Here is a 20,980-nt window from a genome sequence, read left to right on the forward strand (position 1 = left end):
CACACTTGTTAACTCGTCCAGTAAAGTGTGTGGCCCTATGAAACTGCCACCACAGTTCCCGCCCACATATTGACTCTAAGACAAACCTTACTTCCATGCTCACTCATGGATCTGATCTGATTAGATGTGGTTATTGTGGTTAGTTATTGTTGCATTCTGGATGATTCCAGTCTCATCTATGAATGAAATGCAAGCCATGAACTGTTGATCTTCAGCAGTACTCATTACATAACAAAGGGAGAACTGTAATATGGTCTAATGGTCTTGTGCTCTGAATGACTGACACTGTAAGTGAAATGGATAAAGTAACTTCCTATGCAGAACTTACTATAAAAAAGCATTATTTATTCCTTTATCTGCTCCATCTTTTGTACATTTATTTCAGGATCATCTTATACTTGTCACAACACTCACTTCTGGTGTGTAAACTGTATGAGGTATACTCCAATCCCTATTCCCCATTATGAATGGTCTCATGTCTATAAGTTACTGGAGTAACATTCTAATGGAACATGGCATGAAAGATGTTGTTCAGCATACGTACAAATACCTGAGTGTAACACTTGGTGGGATTATGAAATTAGAATGATCACAGAGTTTAAGTTGTATATAAAGCAGGTGATAGTTTGATTCATTGGTAGAACACTAGGAAAATGTAAAGGAAATTGCATACAAAACACTTGGGCAACCCATCTTGGACTATTGCTCAGTTGTGTGCAAGCCATACTGAATAGGACTATCAAGGGATATTAAATGTGTACATATGACCCACAGTAGAGCATCACAGAGATGTTGACAAACTTTAACATGCAGCTGCTTGAAGACAGATGTGAACAATCCCAAAAATACCTACTTAAAAAGTTCCAAGAACTTACATTAAGTAAGGACATTTGGGAGTATATTACAACCTCCCTGTATATCATTCCCATAATAAACACAAAGGTAAGATTAGACATATTACAGTGCACAGAGGGGCATTTAAGGAGTCAATTTTCCTTTGCTTTTGACCTGAGATGAATGGGAAGAAGACTAGTAAGCGGTGCAATGCGAAGTACCCACTATCATATGTTTCACAATTGTCTGCAGAGTGCAGATGTATGTGTAAATCTAACATGACACAGGCTGTTGGTTAACACCATTGACTAAACTGTATTAGAATAACATGTCTGCCATGTCTTGTGTAGAAAATTTTCCATTTTATTGTTTTACCTTGTTCACACTCCATGAAATCACTAATCTTGTTCTGATGACAATAAAATGCCATTGGAGAATGTATGGAACAATTGATGTAGGAGGTAGTTGTAAGTGAGATGCATCACAACAGTATCAGAATCAGAGGACTAATTACAGAGACAAACACAAGAAATAGTAAATGGGTGATATAGCAACAGGAAGACAGACTACATTACTGATTACTGATCATTCTGAACAAGTAAAATGGTTCATATTTCAACAAGTATATTTTTTCATACATAAGTTTATGTGATTTTTTTTCTAGTACCTGTAAGAATATGGGGCACTTTTTTTAAAGAAAAGAAAAGAACCTGTACATCTGTCTTCTGGTCAATGCCTTCTCACAGTGGGCCTTTACTCAAGAAATTGGCTATATGAAGTGAGATTTCTCAAAATGAGATTTATGATTATCAAGACATGCTCAACAAGCTATACTTATAGCCACTGTTGTACATTGTCTCTAAAGTTTATCCATTAATCAGCATAGTGTTATCAAAATACACATAAGACTAATCTGATAATTGTAAGATTTATTCATACTTTTATATTAGCTTTCCAGTTTCCCATAGAACACTAATGACATTAATCTCATGTTTTTAAAGTTCAAAGAAATGTTTGGAAAAAAACTCATCTCAAAAAATTACAATGACACAGATATTTACTATATACTTTACTTCATTATCTTTTTTGTATGATTATTTTCATGCTAAGAAAACTTGAAAAGAGGAATACCTGAGTCCTAAACATTACATCACGATTAGGATAATTTCCATGATATCCTTGAATACTTACAACATTAGATGATAAGATCATTTTCTTTATATTATATCAGTAAGCAAACACTGAAAAGCCCATCGCCTACAAGGTATTGTCACTGAAGTTTTACTGAGGGTCACTGTTTATACGTACAACATGAATCTTTGAGTACATTGAAGACTAACAGGTAAGCTTAATGAGTTAATCATTTGTGCTGAAGAATTAGAGTTGAGCAAGCCAGTTGAATAATCTTCCTCTCTCAACATTATGTTACAGGCTTAGCTTCTTAATTCTATAGAGAAAATGTGGAGTTGCCACATTTGTCAGAAAATGTTTTGATTTCAAAAATATTAATATTAATAGATTTTGCTCAAAGCAGCATTCAGAAGCTTGTGCAACAGAAGTAGTATTCCATAATAAGTCCTTTATAATAGTAAGTATATACAGAGCATCTTCTGGAATGTTTAACTTCTTCATAAAAAAACCTCGCAGTTCTGTTGTCCAATCTCACAGTAAGAAACAAGGAAATAGTGGCTGCTGGTGATTTTAATGTGGATTTACAGAAAAGCCCTATCAGTGAACAATTATTGCAATCAATAACACTATTATTCAATTTGATTCCTACTGTAAACTTTGCAACTAGGGTATGTAAATGCTCTGAGATTGTTATTGATAATTTAAAATATCTTTGTAGACAAATCTAGGAAAAAAAGTCATATCACAAAACCAATAGTAAATGGTCTATCTGATCATGACATGCTAAATCTTGTGTTAAATATTGAAACTTGTCAGGATAAAAAATCTATTACATATGATTACAGGAGGGTAATAAATCAGTCAAAAATTGAGAATTTTAAGAGATTGCTCAATGACATGAACTGGATAGAGGTTTACAATACTTCTGACTCAAATGTAAAATATAAATAATCCATTAATAAAGATACTTCCTCTTTTGAAAATTGTTTCCCCCAAAAGGTATCTCAAATCAAACAGAAGTCTAAAAATAAACCATGGATTACACACGGAAAAAGATATCATGTGTGACAAAAAGGAGACTGTATCTGCTATCTAGGAACAGCTCTGATGTTAGCATTACAAAGAATTCTGCAAAATATTGAAGCAAGCAATCCAGAAATCTAAGCAGCTTTATTATGAGAAAAAGATAATTACATCAGGCAACAAAATAAAAACTATATGGGATATAGTGAAGACAGAGACAGGTGGGGCCAAAAAGGAAGAGGAACAGATAGCTCTAAAAATAAATGAGACATTGGTAACAAGTACATGTAGTGTTGCAAACCTCCTGAACAAGTACTTTGTTTCTGTTACTGAAAGCTTGGGGTTATCAGGTTCAGTAAATGGTGTAATGGAGTATTTGAGACAAATCTTTACAAATAACTTCAGTAAAATGGAAATGACACTCATGTCTCCCAAAGAAGTAGCACCCATCTTAAAATCCTTAAAACTTAAGTATTCTAGTGGTTATGATAACATGTCAACAAAGTTAATCAAAGAATGCTCATGTGAGTTGATTTCTGTCTTAAGTTATTTGTGTAATCAATCTCTTATCAGCAGAACATTTCCAGACTGGCTAAAATATGTTGAAGTTAAGTCTCTTTTCAAGAAAGAGGATAAAGAGAGACCATCAAACTATCAACCAGTTTCAATTTTGCCAGCTTTTTCAAAAATATTTGAAAAGGTTGTGGTCATGTGTCTCTTTAAGCAATTAACTGCAAATAATGTATTGTCCAAGTCACAGTTTGGGTTTCTTAAGGGTTCTGATAGAGAGAAAGCTATTTACATGCACAGTGAGAATGTATTTAATTCATTAGGTAACAAATTAGAAGCTACTGGCATTTTCTGTGACCTGTCAAAAGCCTTTGACTATGTGAATCATTGCACTCTTTTAAGTAAATCAGAATATTATGGAATCACAGGCTGTGCTGTGAAATGGTTTGAGTCTTATCTAACTAACAAACAAAGGGTGTCATTGTGAAATATCTATGCAGTAAGGTCCATAGGTTTTTTTCTGTGTGTACATTAATGACCTCTCTACTGTTACATCACCAGATGCTAAGTTTGTTTTGTTTGCAGATAATACAAACATCACAATAAGAAGCAAGTCAAGTACAAATTTAGAAATGGCTGCTAATCAAATGTTCACTGACATTCATAAATGTTTTAAAGCTAATTCACTGTCATTAAATTTTGAAAAGAACCACTAATCCAGTTCAGAACCTGTAAGATATTTCCTTCCAGCATGTGTATGACAAATGAAGACATGCAAATTGAAGAGGTTAACAGTGTTAAATTTCTGGGATTACAAACTGATAATAAATTCAGTTGGGAAGGGCATACCATAGTATTTCTGAAGCCCCTAAACAAGTCTGTATTTGCAGTGAGAATGATATCAGATGTAGGACTTGCATATTCTGCTTAATTTCATTCTGTTATGTCATATGGGATCATAGTCATGGGTAACTCATCAAACAGAGCAAAAGTTATTAGTGTGCAAAAGCATGCAATAAGACTCATTTGTGGTGTAAATTCAAGAACATCATGTAGAAATCTGTTCAAGAAACTTTGTACTCTAACCGCTGCTTCTCAGTATATTTATTCCTTAATGAAATTTGTCACAAGTATTATCTCTCTATTTCCAGCCAATAGCTGAATACATACATGAATAAGTCAGTACTAGGAATAAGAACAAGCTACGTAAAGAACTAAAATCACTTACCTTGATCCAAAAAGTGGTCCAATTTTCAGGAACACACATATTCAATAAATTGCCAGAAACTATTAAAAACTTGGTTTCAAATAAAGTACTATTTAAACAGGGCCTGAAAGACCTTTTGATAGGCAAGTCCTTCCACTCTATAGATGAATATCTTAACAGAGACTGTTAGCCCAGCTTAAGTAAAAATGTCTGTTAGATTTCAGTTTTTACAGCAGCTGGTTCCAACATTCAAGATTAGTTATTTTGTGTATGATAAATTTATTGAAATTGCATGACTGTGTTTCATTCTGACAGTGTATTAATACTGTAAATATCTACAATTCCAGTTTGCTGTAATGTATTCACCTATTTTGACAATGTCCTGACAACTGATCAGGATAGTGAGTATTATATTCAAATGTTTTACATTTTTTATGTTATTCTTTCTGACTTGTTCCACACCCATGAGAATCATCTCATTTTTGGGTCTATGGAATGAAAATTGAATCTAATTTAATCTATGTAACATTTCTGTCTATCAAAAGATTGGTAGAAACACCGTAATTCTTTGTTACAAATTTTCTTATGCAGATGGTACACCATTTCCAGAATGAAATTTTTACTCTGCAGTGGACTGCAGACTGATATGAAACTTCCTGGCAGACTGCAGATTAAAAATGTGTGCCAGACCAGCACTCAAAACCAGGACCTTTGCATTTTGCAGGCAAATGCTCTACTAAGTGAACTACTCAAACATGACTCATGCTACATCTCACTGCTTTACTTCCACTAGTACCTAATCCATTATATTGTCTATACTCCTTTGTGGTTCTCCTGCAAAACTTTCAAGACTAGTAGTCCTGAAAGAAGTAAAGCTGTGAGGGCCAGTTGTGAGTTATGCTTGGGTGGCTCAATTGGTAGAATTATTTCCCTATGAAAGGCAAAGATCTCGGGTCCGAGTCTGGTCTGACATGCAGATTTAATTTGCCAGAAAGTTTTGTATCAGTACATACTCTGATGCAGAGTGAAAATTTCTTTCTGGAAACAGTACCACAGGCTGTGGTTGTGCCATATCTGTGCAACATGTGTTCTTCCAACAGTGCAAGTTTTGCAGGAGTACTCCTGTGAAGTCTGGAAGGTAGGAGATGAGTTAGTGGTTGAAGTTAAAGTGTGTGGAAGGATTTGGGGTCATGCTTGGATGGGACAGTTGGTAGCACACTTGCTTATATGAGTCTTAGGTATTTGGTTCAAGTCCCAGTCTGGCACACAGTTTTAATCTGCCAGGAAGTTTCATGGTCCTACCTTCTCTTTCTACAACCTGTGAACCAATTCACCTAGGCAGTTAAATAACAGGCATGCATATTTAATGTGGAATAAAAAACAGGTAAGATTATAACTTTTATGATACACAAAAAGCGCGAAGAGAGGCAGTGCAGTGATTAAGGCACTTACTTTAATTGGTGAGCAGCAAGATAAAACTTTCTGTCATGCCATCCAGATTTAGCATTTCTATGATTTTCCTAACCCTGCTTTGGCAAATGCTAGGATGGTTTCTTTGAAAATAATACTGCCATTTTCCTTCCCTATCTTTTTCCTATCTGAGTTTCTACTCAATTTTTGACGAAAATGATAGGTTGTTAAATCCTGATCTTTCTTTTTTACATACAGATATAGTGCTATATGAGCGATGTCAAATGATGTGTGACAGGTAAGAATTGGCTTGGGATAAAAATAATAAAACTTAAGATTTACAGTTTTCCAGTTGCTTCGTGAGTCTTAATGTCTTATGTATTTTAAACAGTGTCTAAATGAATGTCTATACAAGTAAAGGTAGTGAAAATGTACATACCAATAAAATTTATGTAAATAGCTGACGATTGAATAAATAAGAAGGTGTCTTGGTTTTTTTTGTTTTTGTTGGTTATAATTTAGCAGGGCATAATTTTTATACATGAAACTGTAATAATAAACAAATGCAAGAAGCATAAAAGCAATATACAAAAAATATTTTACCTGATTTTGAGGAGGTGTGCCTGGTGGAGTTGGAGTGTGGAAAGTAGCTTGGCCACTTGAAATGAATGATGGCACACCAACTGATGGTGCAGACGCATAGTATGGCATTCCTGCTGTACTCGCCACATGTGTTCCACCAGATGTCACTGTATTCAGGCTGAAAGCACATGATACTCAGAAGCTTAGACAGCAGTTAGTGATTGATTTATTAACTACAGTCCTGCAATGACTAATAATTAGTCAGATTACACTACAAAATACAGGGTGGTAAATAAACAGTTTTAAGAAAATATGTAGATAATAGAAACAGTACAGACTAAAAGAGAACTGAGCTGTAAATTATTCCAGATTTTGCATTGGTTATCTCTTCCTTTTTATTTTAGATTTTGGGTTGTTATTTTTTTCTTTTCCAGAGTTTGAGACAGTTGTGTAAATGATGATGTATGATGCAATGTAATGATGTAGACTTATGACTGCAGAGAAAAAAAATAAGCTACACAAAGAAAACAGCTATTTAATGCACAGTGAGGAACTTGGCAGCAAAAGACAAATAAAGGTAGCAGAGGTGGCATATAAATAATTCTAGTTCTACATCTACCTCTACATACACCCTCCATAAGCTACCGTGGAGTGCATAACAGAGGACCCTTTACCATTAATAGTCATGTCCTTTCCTGTTCCACTCACAAATAAAGCCCTAATTTCTCCAATGGCACTTTTAAAGTGTTATGTATTAGAACTGCTGAGGAGTCTGACACCATGTAGTGAAAGCAGCCAGTTGACGCAAAAGTAGATGGGGAAACATAATAAATTAGTTAGAATCACTAATAAAAAAGCAGTTGTCAAATAGGGTAGAAACAATGTAACAAATTGTGAGAATATGGTGGAAATAATATGTTTCCTCTTAGGCAGAATGATGAAGACATTTGTTGATGATAAATGTGGGAGTCAGTTACTATGTGTGTACATGAGGTTCAGAATAACAGGTCCATTAAACATAAAAGGGAAGACAGATGTATGCCTCACTATTTCTAAAACACAATGGTTACTCTGGCTTTATATTCACAGAAATGTAATACTCCTAGATACAGAAAAGATGTTCTTAAGGAACATTGTGCTTATTATTATGTTATAATCATGTAAACATAGTAAATTAACAGTGTAGCTAAAGAAAAATGACTAGAACAGTCAATCAAGTGTTGATAGAATCAGGCACTGGAACTTATATGTACACAGTAATGGCACTAAGTATGCACAAAAAAATTCAGATTTGTGTGAATTCCTAAGGGACCAAACTGCTGAGGTCATTGCTCCATAGACTTACACACTACTTAAACTAACTTATGCTAACTCATTAAACTTCGGTTACACGATAAATCAGTCTAATCTAAAAGCCGTAAATTCAACTAAATACCAAGGTATTACAATAATGAACATTTTAAATTGGAAGGAACACACAGAAAATGTTGTGGGGAAGGTTAACCAAAGACTGCGTTTTATTGGCAGGACACTTAGAAAATGTAACAGACCTACTAAGGAGACTGCCTACAGTACACTTGTCCATCCTCTTTTAGAATACTGCTGCATGGTGTGGAATCCTTACCAGATGGGACTGACAGAGTACATCGAAAAAGATCAAAGAAAGGCAGTACATTTTGTATTATCATGAAATATGGGAGAGAGTGTCACAGAAATGGTACAGGATATGGGCTGGACATCATTAAAAGAAAGTCATTTTTCGTTGCGACAGAATCTTCTCGCGAAATTCCAATCACCAACTTTCTCCTCTGAATGCGAAAATATTTTGTTGACACCAACATACATAGGGTGGAATGATCACCAAGATAAAATAAGGGAAATCAGAGCTCATATGGAAAGATACAGGTGTTCATTCTTTCCACGCGCTATATGAGATTGGAATAATAGAGAATTGTGAAGGTGGTTCAATGAACCCTCTGCCAGGAAGTTAAATGTGATTTGCAGAGTAATCCATGTAGATGTAGATTGATGTAGATGCTAGAACAAAACACACACACACACACACACACACACACACACACACACACACACACACACACACACACACACACACACATGCCCAAGGGAGGACTTGAACCTCTGGCAGGAGCGGCCGTGTAATCCGTGACAGGGCACGTCAAACCGTGCGGCCACTCCACACAGCAAGTATACACAAGTGTCCTATGTACTGCCAAAATTCTTTGAGCTTTAGTTATAAAAGGGTAGCATTAAGAGCTCAGTGGCCTCTTTGTTTCAAAAATACTGTAGTGAGAGTCCTCTTACAATCATAAAAGATGTAGATGTAATTATTTTATTTGGACCAATATGGCTGAATTTTTCAGTAAACAACTGATATGAATGAAGTCAGCATTCACATCTCAAACCCCTTCACTCCCTTACTTCAAATTTCCAGTGATGCATGGTCAAATGCATGGTATTCCCATTGGCAAAACTGTTAAGAGATTTAAAAAAGAGTGACTCAGGTTTTAATAGCAAATCAGTGCAACTACAATGAAGATTTAAGTGAGAAATTCAAAAGTCAAATAAACAAATGAATTAAAAATGTGACTAGTTTTACTAAAAAAAATTTTGTCTTCCAACAATTGGAATGACCCAAAAATTTGTCAGTAGCCCTATTGCAGCATTTTGCAGTGTAACCCTGAGTTATATAGGATAGTATCATTACAGAGCTGGGCAAGAGTTCTTCTGTAGCATAGAACCTTTCAGTTGTGGTTCTTGTCACTCAGGTAATTGTTACTGTGGCACATTCTAGTGTCGGTATATTCAATGGGCATACAGCAGTTTTTTATAGACACAGAAATAGACATTTATGTCTATGTCAGTCTCATGGTAACAGTTCTCCAATGAGCAGAAAGTTCAATGGCCTTCAAGTGTTGGTATTCACAGGAAATAATTTAGAACTGGTCATTCACTAAATCTTGCAGTGCTCACAGTAGCCAGGAACTATCTGAGCACTGTGAGCTTTTTTGATGTTTTGAAGAACTTGAGGTTTTTGCAGCATTAAACAACAGATATATAGTTCAAACTGACTACCTGAGAAAATGTGGAAACTCTCAAACCTATTCTTGCACAGAAGAGGATAAGAACAATGCATTTGTCAGGCTTAGGTGATGCTACAAAAGCCCTCCTGCAACACTAGAAAGAATGCAGCTTTTCAAATTTCAGAGTGCAAAGCAGAGTCAGGAAAATCATATGTATTTTCTCTAGGTTTGCACAACAAAATGTCAAATGAGGGAATGTGGTTCTACACAGTATCTTGGTTTGATATCTTGTGACAAGTACACCAAACTCACAAAATTCTGCAGGAGTCTAGGCTAGACATTTACACAGTTCTAACAAAATTCAAAACAACAAAAAGAGACAACTTTGAAGAATATGAGGTAAAAACCCTGACAGCTGATTGGCCTAAGACTAAAACTGTAACACTACATAAGAACAGAATGATCATACATTTGTAACCTCTCGACTTTGCTGAAGCAAAAGAAATTAAGCTGATCCCAACAGAATAAGTATAAACTAAGAGTTTCCTTCCTGTGATTGATCAATTAAAATCTACATTGTGACAGTGGCTCAAAGTACAAAAACTAGCCAATTCACATGCTGCATATTTTAAAATTTGAAGAGAAAACTGCAATTAAGTCCAAACTAGTTTTAGACACACACCAATGACTTAGATAATCAACAAAGAAATGAATTGATTCATTTCAAGGCTTTAGTTTCAGGAAGATGATGAGGGGAACTAAAGAGTAAGTGCTTAGAATAGGTGACTGTGTAAACTCCTCAATGTAAAAAAAATCTAAGTGTGTTTCCTAATATTGAGGTTGCTCTAAGAATGTACCTGTCACTTACAGTCACAAATATCAGTCAAAAAGGGTCTTCTCACAATTGAAGTTGACCAAATACAGGCTTCTAATGTCCATGTTAGAAGACAGGTGCTATGTTCTGACTGGACACAGAATTGAAAATTATGCTTTATAGTTAAGTTCTAAAGATAACAAAAGTAACCTAATTAGTATGAAGTGTAGGTATGAGCCATTTAGCCAATGGTATTATTTGAAACTTTCATTTTAAGGCAAATTCTGTGAAAAAGTAATATATCTGAATTATAGTAAATATAAATTTTAATGGTCTTTAAATTTCCTTTCTTATCTGTAATTTACCAACTAAAAATATTAGCTTATAGTTGAAGTGTGTTATTTTCAAAAATGAAATACAGATTTTTGCATGGATATAAATCAACTTTTAAAAATGTAGTTGTCCATGGAGATTTTAATAAGTAGCTTATAATACCTTAGTGATTTCAGTTCTTTTTATTTTTTAAAACTGCTCTATTCTCCAAATCTGACACTGTATAGTAAAATTCTAAACACTTAAATAACGAATCAAAAATGCCTCATTAAAGGCTTTTAATTCAAAAAGGATCCCAAAACTCTACATTTATTAATGCAAAGAATACTTTATACAACAAATCTCCAGACATAAGCTCTGAGTGTAAGTTCACTGATATTATTTATCCTATACATTGACTGAAATTTTTATAATGTGCCTAAATTATTCATGACATTAATATTTATCAATATTTATCAGACAGTTTCCCTCAAGTATTTATGCACAGATACTTTCCACATTGCAGAACAGAAAATTATTCATAATATCACAGTAAAAAATGTGAAAGACTAAAGAAATAAAATTAATTCACATTAACATTTTGGAAAATTAATTTACATTGACATTTTTGCAGGTAGATTAGAGTGGATGGATATAGCTTCAGCATAATGCTAATATAAAAGGTTTATATCCATGATAAAATATAAATGTAGTACAAACATTAACAACTCATTGAATATATACAAGAAATATTGATACTCCTTTCCTCTGGCTAGAACATTTGGTTCATTCAATCTGGACAAGATTATATACAGGGAGAAGCGAAATTCGCACACTTGGGCTTCGCAGTGCGACTCCTCACATGCCACCGATAAAAAAAGTCTCTCACAAAATTTGGTCTGGTGAGTACATCTGGCAGAAAAAAGACATTAAATAGTGGCAGTCTGGCAACACTGTAACCACATGTATAGTAACTTCCTCTGTCAGCGCCGGCCGAAGTGGCCGCGCGGTTCTGGCGCTGCAGTCTGGAACCGCGAGACTGCTACGGTCGCAGGTTCGAATCCTGCCTCGGGCATGGATGTGTGTGATGTCCTTAGGTTAGTTAGGTTTAACTAGTTCTAAGTTCTAGGGGACTAATGACCTCAGCAGTTGAGTCCCATAGTGCTCAGAGCCATTCCTCTGTCAGCACACACTAGTTGTGCTGTACAGTTGGTGAAGTGGCTAGAGTTTTGGGTAAGTATACAGGAGGTCGAGGGTTCGATCCTGGGTTGAAGCATGCATTTTTTATTTGGTAAATGCAGTCCAGGTGGTATGGTATCTGGCATCTTAACTATCAACAGTGATTGCACCGAGTCCTCTAGCAAACATTTGCACTTACATTCTATAAACATAGAAATGGAAGATTGGTCAGCTTTGAAAGAAACCCTTTCCATGTCGTGGGTGTGAATTTATTGGCACCACTTCATCTACTAGATGCGAGACCTGTTTTCTTTGTACCCTCCTCCACTGATCCAATAGATTGGTACCAACTATTATTCTTGTCTCATTCAGGTCCATTAGATTTCATTAGGGCGTTACATTACCAGTAGGACTAGCAATGTGGTTTGCGAATAATGTCCAAACTTGGTTACTATTTGTATGCGTTATCACCAGGGTCCAGCTAATTATGCCTTTCAACATTAAGTATGGTAATGACATGCTGTTTAGTACATATCTCAATGCATTATTATTATTCTATCAATGGGATTGTGGAAACATCAAGTCTTACCATTAGGGAAACAGTGTAATATGAAACTGAACGTTTCACAATTAGCGGTGTCGGGATGAATCATGCAGAGCTATATCTGTAACAGGGATAATGCGCATTAGATGGCACAGTGTGCAGGACTGATGGTGTGTTTATACTGTATGTGCTGTCCACCAGACAAGGACTAGTTTCGAGTGGAGTAATGCACCCATGACAGACTCCAGTGTACATGTGTACATGTATCGAATTCTGACATTGTGAACCTCTAAACCAGTGTGGCAGATGTATGGCATACACAAATGATGACTATGTGGATATGCTTCTGGTCCTTGGTGCATCTGCTAACCGGGCTGGTGATGCCACTTGTGAATATGCTGCTAGATACCCTCATTGACGCCATCCATATAAAAATGTGTTTTGTCATCTGGAGTTGCACCTTTGGGAGTCGGATTCTGTCCTTCCACCATCACGTGACAGAGGTTGTCCATGGACTTGCCGTAATCCAGCTACTGAGGAAGCTATTTTGGAGGCCATACACCAAGAACCTCAGCAAAGTACACGTAGTGTAGCAAGGCAGCTGCATGTCTCACAATGCATGGTTGTGCAATGTTTGGACGTGCACGGAGGTTGCTTTGGGCATCTGTTGTTCTGAGGACAATGTATTCTGTTGTGAAGGTCTTGCACTCATTAATATGTACATTATTGCTACTGTATGACATCTGAGTGCTCATAGTACATGTAGTATAAATGACAAGTAGATGTTGTGTTATTTTACTGTGATATCATCTTTAGCATCTCAAAACTGATGTTTTTGTAGTTATTCTGTCCGATGGCAGGTCATTTGTTTCAACTGTCTGTTTCTTATTTGTCTAACCACGTATTTTTTATGTTCAGCATTAGACAATGTTGTAAATTTAGGATACATGTGACCTAAGAAATGGTGTATATTACAGTATGAAATTTCAGAATGAAATTAGCAAATAAGAAAATATGCCCCAACCCAGGATTGAACCCTCGATCTCATGCATGCTAACCCAAAACTCTATTCACTGCACCAACCTCACAGCATGACTAATAACTCTGATTATGTATTTATGTAAACGGAGTTTTGTGAGGGTTCGACAGAACTTTTACTAGGATCATGAGTAAATAGAGGTAAAGTAAGACAGGATGAGATCAGATATTGGTATAGTTTCATTGTAGACCATTCTTGCATGTATAGATGCATAAAAATATGTGATGATGTAGGGCATAACTATTATTAGTTTCAAATGTGTTTTGTAAAATATGGCAATGACGACCAACAAGTGTTATTGCTTGCAAGGTGGACTGTAATCTTACTGTTCACCAGACCTGTAACCAACTTAATATCTATGAGAAACAGTCACTTCATAACTGTTTGAGCAGTGCTCTTCAACAGTAGGAGGTATTACTCCAAGAAACAGAACCAACATCTATTTGATCAGTTACTAAAATGTGTAAAGGCTCCCTTTCTAACTTGAGATGGCTTCACAAAATTGATTTGTTCCTATAATGTAAATTTATAGTGATGAAACTTTCATGATTTATTTGCTCCATATTTTATCATTTTGGCATTTTCTGGAAACTGAGTAACAGTGGTGCAATTCTGAGAATTATTAGCATTTGTTTAATCTAACTTCTGACATTACACACCAACAGATATTGCATTCAATAATACTTTCTTAGTAAATGAAAACCATCTAAAATATTAAATGATGTATTAAGTAACTCACGGGTTCAATGGTGGACTCGTATACAGCATGTGCACTGCAGGCTGTGTGCACAATGAAACAGTGTCCACTGCTCCTGATGCTGGCACCGATCCATAATTTACAACAGGGCAGCTTGCTATATTGAAAATAGAGTATAAGATGAATCTAATCTGTAAGACATTAAAAATGTTTTTCATTGTTAAATATACACTAATTAGCCAGAACATTATGACCATGGACTTATTATTGATATAAAGCCATCCAGGTGATAACAGTGCCAACTGGCAAGAAAAGACTGCTGGTCAGATAGATACATGGTGCACGCAGTATCAGTCAGCGTGCTGTCTGTGTGTAGAATGGGGAAGGTGCGCCATCTATCTGAGTTTGACTGAGGGCAGATTGTGATGGCCTGGAGGCTTGGCATGGGCATTTTAGAAACTGCATGACCTGTTGCATGTTCAGTGAGTGCCATGGTGAGTGCCTTCAACACATGGTGAAAGGAAGATGAAACCATGTCCAGATGTTGTGAGGTTGGGCGGCCACCCCTCATTATGGATGTCAGACATTGTAGGCTGGGCAGAATGGTAAAATAGGACACGTGTCAAATTGTGGTGGAACTAATATCAGACTTTAATGCTGGACAGAGTGGAATTATGTCTGAACACACAATGCACCAACCACTCATAAATATGGGCCTCCACAGCCGATGACACATGAGCCAATGTTAACACCATGACATCAGCAACTATGACTGAAATGGGCACATGACTACCAGCAGTGGACATTGGCACATGGTAGAGCACTGCATGGTCTGATGAATACCAATACCTTCTTCATGATGCCAGTGGGAGGGTGCAAATCCATCATCTTCTAGGGGAACAACTCCTTCACACCTGCAATGCAGGACAGACAAGCTTGTGGCAGTTCCATTATGCACTGGGGGACAATCACATGGGCACCCATAGGTCCAGTGGAGCTCATGCAAGGCACCATGATGACCAAGGAGTATCATAAACTGGTTGCAGACCATGTACACACCTTCATGACAATCATGTTTCCCGATGGCAGTGGAATTTTTCAACAAGATAATGTACCAGGTCACAAGGCCAGGAATGTAAAGGAGTGGTTCAAGGAACACAATGGAAAGTTCAAATTGATGTGCTGTGCTGCCCCCCCCCCCCCCCCCCCCCCCCAGTTCGACACATCTAAACCCAATCGAACACATCTGGTGTGTGACTGAACATTGCGCCAGAGCTCATAGGCCCCCTCCCCAGAACTTACAGGAATTAGATGACTTCGTGTGCAGATGTGGTGCCAACTCTCTCTAGTGACCTACTAAAGCCTCATTGCTTCCATATGATGATTCATCACCACTGTTATCCATGTCAAAGGTGGATGTACTGGTTATTAGGTAGGTGGTCATAATGTTCTGACTGATCAGTGAATTAAACACAGCATTGAAAACGTATTTTGAACTGTGGATGAACTGCTGCTTAAAATAGACATGATAAAAAGACATTAAATAAATTTAGCCTGAAAAGGATGATTCTTACAATCTGGAAGTTTTATCTTCCCAGCAGCTCATACATCAATCATTTGCTGCTAAAGCAATACACTTTTTTAGGTGTACATTATCAGTAATGGTGTCAATTATCTAAAACTGGAGATGTTCTCATATGATTTTCTTCACTGTGTTGGAGAAGTACACTATCTATCTCTGCAGAGAAGCATTTAATTTTTTGACTGACCATGACCAGCATAAGCAATACTTGGTAGATCATTTTATGTGCTCCACATGTAGATCTCAGATAGTAAATATCTATCTATTTTTTTATGGACTATTTTGTGCTTGATCTTTATACGGTCCCTAAGGGATTGTCTAACTGATAGTTTTTTCAATACTGTGGTGATACTTGGACTTCAAGTAGGCTGAACTGTTCGATTACTTGGCATGTGTTGATGCGTATACAAGTGCATGTGCATGCTGCATCCCATTGCTGCTTGTCTACTGTAAGCAATAAATTAGTGTCAAACTGGACACTACTGGTTCATGTATATTTGACTGAAGTGGCATGAGAACAAGTTATTGTTGGTGCACATAAAATATATAAATGCCCTGTGTCTGTGGTTAAATAGTAACTTGCATTTTTATTCTTGTGAAAAGATTAGTGTTATCACCATCTTTATTTTCTTTGTTTCATCCTCTGTAGTTCATAGTTGTAATAGTGTGGTTTTGCTCTGTCTGAAGCATCACATTTATATAATATGATTTCTTGTTGTAGTAGACTTCTTTTAATTGTCACTTATCCTTCAGTTGTTCACATTAACACCTATTTTTATGTTACTATATAGTTCTACATTGTCTTCCATAAATAAAGATTATGTTTGTCATGTATGGTTGGAAGGGAAGTGGCCACTGTTGGGATACAGCTAGAAGCATCACTGGCAGCAGTTGACAGGGTTCTAACTGCTGATAACATTTGGGCACATGTGGTGGACAGTGGTGGGTCTGACTATCTTTGAGTGGAAGACAGACATGAGGGCTTTGCAACATGGCTGTCCAAGAACAGCTTGGCAATTGTTATGAGGTGACGCTCATAGTTAAAAGGACATCTGACCCATCACATGATGCCTTGACTGTTGGATCTGTGGCTGATCATTAAGAAAATTTTTGGCAAGCACTTATGATGTTATGCTGGCCAATGGCAACTCCAATGTTAGGTAGCTAATGGAGCTCCTCTGGGAAACAGCTACAGCTGTTATGGCTAGAAGAAAGATCAGTGTGCATTTTTTGTGTAAGTATGAGGTTGGTAGTGAGGTGGGGATATGGGAGTCATTTATCCTAGATGCGAATAAGGCCAATGGCATTTGAATGCACAGGGTGCAGCTAACAGTGAATCACAGCAGCTCATAATTTACATAATCATACTCAGAAGTGAATGTGGTTCTCTGGTTTGGAGCCAAGTGGAGTGCTCAGATGATGGTCCAGTAGGCAGGTTTATAGATTACTTAAAAGCATATATTTTTAGTAAACATTTTCTTAAGACATTCTGTGACACAACATGTGCTACATCTTCATCAACATCTACAGCCATACTTAAAAAATGACTGTGAAATGCAGGGCAGAGTGTCCATTCCATTATACGACATATCTGAGTGCCTTCCTGCTTCATTTATGTATGGAGTGTAGGAAGAATGACTGCTTAACTGCCTCTGTGTGCAACTTAATTAGGCTAATCTTGCTCTGTGGTCCCTACAAGAGTGATAGGTAGGAGGCTGTAGTATATTCCTAGAGACCTCTCTTAAAACTGGTAGTCAAAACTCGTTCAGTAGGCTTTTGCAGGATAACTGGGATATTGAGAACTTATAACATTGCAGCACGTCAGCAATCGTGAATAATTTAATGATTATTTTAGCATGCTTCTAGCTGATGGTATTCAGTCTGTACTGTGTGCATGCATTTTGAGCATCCGTGGAATTTGTCATTCCACATATATAGTTTCAGCCTATCCACATTCTATAATTCTATAAAATCGTCCTCCAGCTAGGACATTATACATACACATGCATTAACTTCCTGTGTCTTTGACCCAGTTGTAGGATCACTTTCATAATGCATTTTATGCCAGTCACATGGAAGAAGATGATTTCTCAATTTGTGTGTGCGCGTTCCTTTCTGACATTCTCCCAGCATAGCTGCCGGCGCTACCTCAGTTTACCTGCGACCACACGGCCCACTGAACGTTGGCTGGGGTGAGGAAACATGCTTCTGATGTTTGAGCTAACGACAGCTATTGATATGGTACACACATACCATTTATTTTACATTTTATGCGAGTCTTTTGCACTTTCGGGTGTTCCATATTAATGTTGGACCATGCCTCTTTAGGCAGTTTGTAGTTTTAGTTTGTTCCGAAGAAAGCGTGATTATCTGCACTGAAACCTAGGTCAACATCTGGTTTCTATTTTCAATTGAGGTGGATTCTTTATAATCATAACTGGGATCAATCTGCAAGAGTTTACCAGTACAGGTTTTTCAACATTTCTGTGGTGCTCTTGTACAAGTAAATTGAACCTGTGAATCAAGCTCACCCTCCTTGCATGCGTTCACATCCAATGATGGTTCTATTTGGTATGGGTACCATAAACATAAGTAATATTCAGGGTGAATCACTTCTGTGAGCATTCTCCTTTTGAAGCTTATTACATTTTCCCAATATCCCATCAATGGACTGAAACCTGCAGCCTGCTTTATGTACAACTGAACTTATGTGGTGATTCCTTCCCAAATCCCACAAATTAAATTAAATGATTCTATGGCATTACTGGCCAGGAGACTCCCTCTGGGGTCGTTCAGCCACCTGGTGAAGATGCTTCTATTTGATGTCACTTCTGACGCTTGTGTGTTGATGAAGATGGGATCTAATAATTTTGACACCACAAATAAGCAGCCCCTGAGTGAAGAAAATCTTCAACCTGCCCAGTAATTGGACCTGGGCCCCCATGATATAGAGGCAGCAATGCTAACCATTAGAGCTGCAGACTCAAAATCCCACAAATTATTATAGCCTTTTTGTAGACTGGTGTGAGCTGAACTTTCTTCCAACCTCTGGGGACAGTTATATACTCAGTCACCTATTAGTATATGAAATTGTTGAAAGAAAATGTAACTTCTTTGTTCAGTGTAAATAGTTTAGCATTAAATTTAAAAAAATCCATTTCTCATTTTCATTGTTGAATAGTAAATTGTTACATTTGCACCAAAGATATATTTGTAATGACAGCCTAACATCTGAAATATAGTGTTAAAAATAACTGTCTGTACTGAAATTATTTAAAAAATTCATCCCTGAAGAGACTAACCATAATATACACATTCAGATTCTCTATCAGTCATCTGGCATAAAAACATGGAATAGATGTTCTCTGTTCACTTAAAATAAGGAATTAGTATGTCTTAATATGAAATTTTGCATAAATACATTATTAAAAATTTTAACTTGTACTGGCCATGCACATTAATTTTTGTAATGAGTAAAGTGAGTTTCCTAATAAGAAAGCGGTCATTATTTCCCTTAAACAATTTTACAGCCATACAGTGTGTGTAATTTGGAAGTTTCTTATATACTTTGACTGCTGTATGAACATGGCAACAGATAGTTTTTGCTAATCTGTTTTGTGGTAAGACTAGAAAGCAAAGGTTCTAATATTATACTTATGTATGTGATTTGTTACAGTTTGGTTAGGTAGTTCAAAAAGTACACAATGAATACTATGAAAAACACAAAAAGTAATTACTTTAAGCTATAAGTTTATGATTACTATGACTGCCTTCTCCTGGATTACAAAAATGTCATTTATGCTTTTGCTACTTCCCCATGAACTAATCTATACATTAACACAGACTAAAAAATGCAAAATATGCTATTCCTATTTAGTTTAAAGTTACGCATACCATTTCCTCTCACTAACCTAACTGTTATATGTTCAACATGAGAGAAGGCAAAACACACATATTGGCAGAAGAGCCTCTTTTGCCAGTATATATAAACCAAAACTTCTATGATTCAACAGACAGCAAAAGCACACTAAGGAAGGCCATTTGCAACAGTGGTCAGAATATCGAAGAATTTTACACTTTGATAATGTGATCACATACTCAGAAGAATTTTGTTGACTGTTAAACCAAGAAATGTTATAAATAGAGGAAAAATTCAGACAACAAGAAACTCTTCATATTACTTCTTATGAAAGAACTCCATACAGTCTGGACAAGTTGGTTTTGTACATGTTTTGGAAATACATCTTGTTTCTCTTTTGGAGTTTTTATCCTTGCACCTATGGGAATTCCTACATTTCTTCTTTGCAAGGTAATGGGTTTCTCCATCCAGTCTTACATTTGCAGAACACCAAATGTGTTGCATTTTCTTCAGGTGAGCATGGTCAGGGGTGCTTGATGGTCTGCCACAATTCCTTTTCAGACTTCCAAGCTCTATAACTGTTGTACCAACTGATACCTTGAATACTACAAAATAAATATTTTCTGTAGTGTCTCATTTGAAAAGAGTCCATGTGTTTCAAAGTGCAGCATTATAAAAATAAAATAAAATAATCTCAAATAAAACTTCTTGCTATACGTAGTGTGATGATAATGTCCTACCATCCACTCACTCATGTCTACTCTGCCCATAAATTTGTTGTAGTATGCTACAGCATATGGCTCCTCTATTTTTACACAAGCATGGCTTGTTAGATCCCATCTTTTTGTTAATATAAGTTGGTGTCCATCGAACAAAGGTAGATCGCATGTGGACAATGTTTCTGTCCATTCCTCACACAACTGTTATATTGTCATTAGACACAGAAATAGAGATGGAACTTTGTCCTGATTTTATTAGAGCTTTGCTGTTAGACAGTTTACTCTCTGCAACCTGCAATCTGTTGGACCTTATGGTTCGCAGTATATGAATTTTATTCTGCTTCAGATATGAAAGCAGTGGGATTTTGTGAATAGATTGTCAAGAATCAGCTTGTGGTTCTTTCCTTCTAGTCCCTAGCACTTCATTACAATAACATTCCCAATAAGACCCAAGTTAGGGCATGGTATGGTATTCTGTTCTTGCCTATTCCATAGGT

At 36.5% G+C, this 20,980-nt stretch overlaps 1 protein-coding gene across 1 annotated transcript in view; it reads right to left on the minus strand.

Moving 5' to 3' along the window:
- The window catches only part of LOC124722882 (cAMP-regulated phosphoprotein 21), a 768,630-nt gene that overhangs the window by 42,559 nt on the left and 705,091 nt on the right, over positions 1-20,980 (minus strand). Inside the window, exons 18-19 of the mRNA XM_047248019.1 lie at positions 14,366-14,480; positions 6,719-6,875 (exon numbers count right to left, since the gene is read on the minus strand). Of these exons, the coding sequence (XP_047103975.1) occupies positions 6,719-6,875; positions 14,366-14,480 (272 nt within the window). The remainder of the gene's footprint in view (positions 1-6,718; positions 6,876-14,365; positions 14,481-20,980) is intronic.

This window comes from Schistocerca piceifrons, chromosome X (assembly GCF_021461385.2).
Source record: "Schistocerca piceifrons isolate TAMUIC-IGC-003096 chromosome X, iqSchPice1.1, whole genome shotgun sequence".
Taxonomy (NCBI): domain Eukaryota; kingdom Metazoa; phylum Arthropoda; class Insecta; order Orthoptera; family Acrididae; genus Schistocerca; species Schistocerca piceifrons.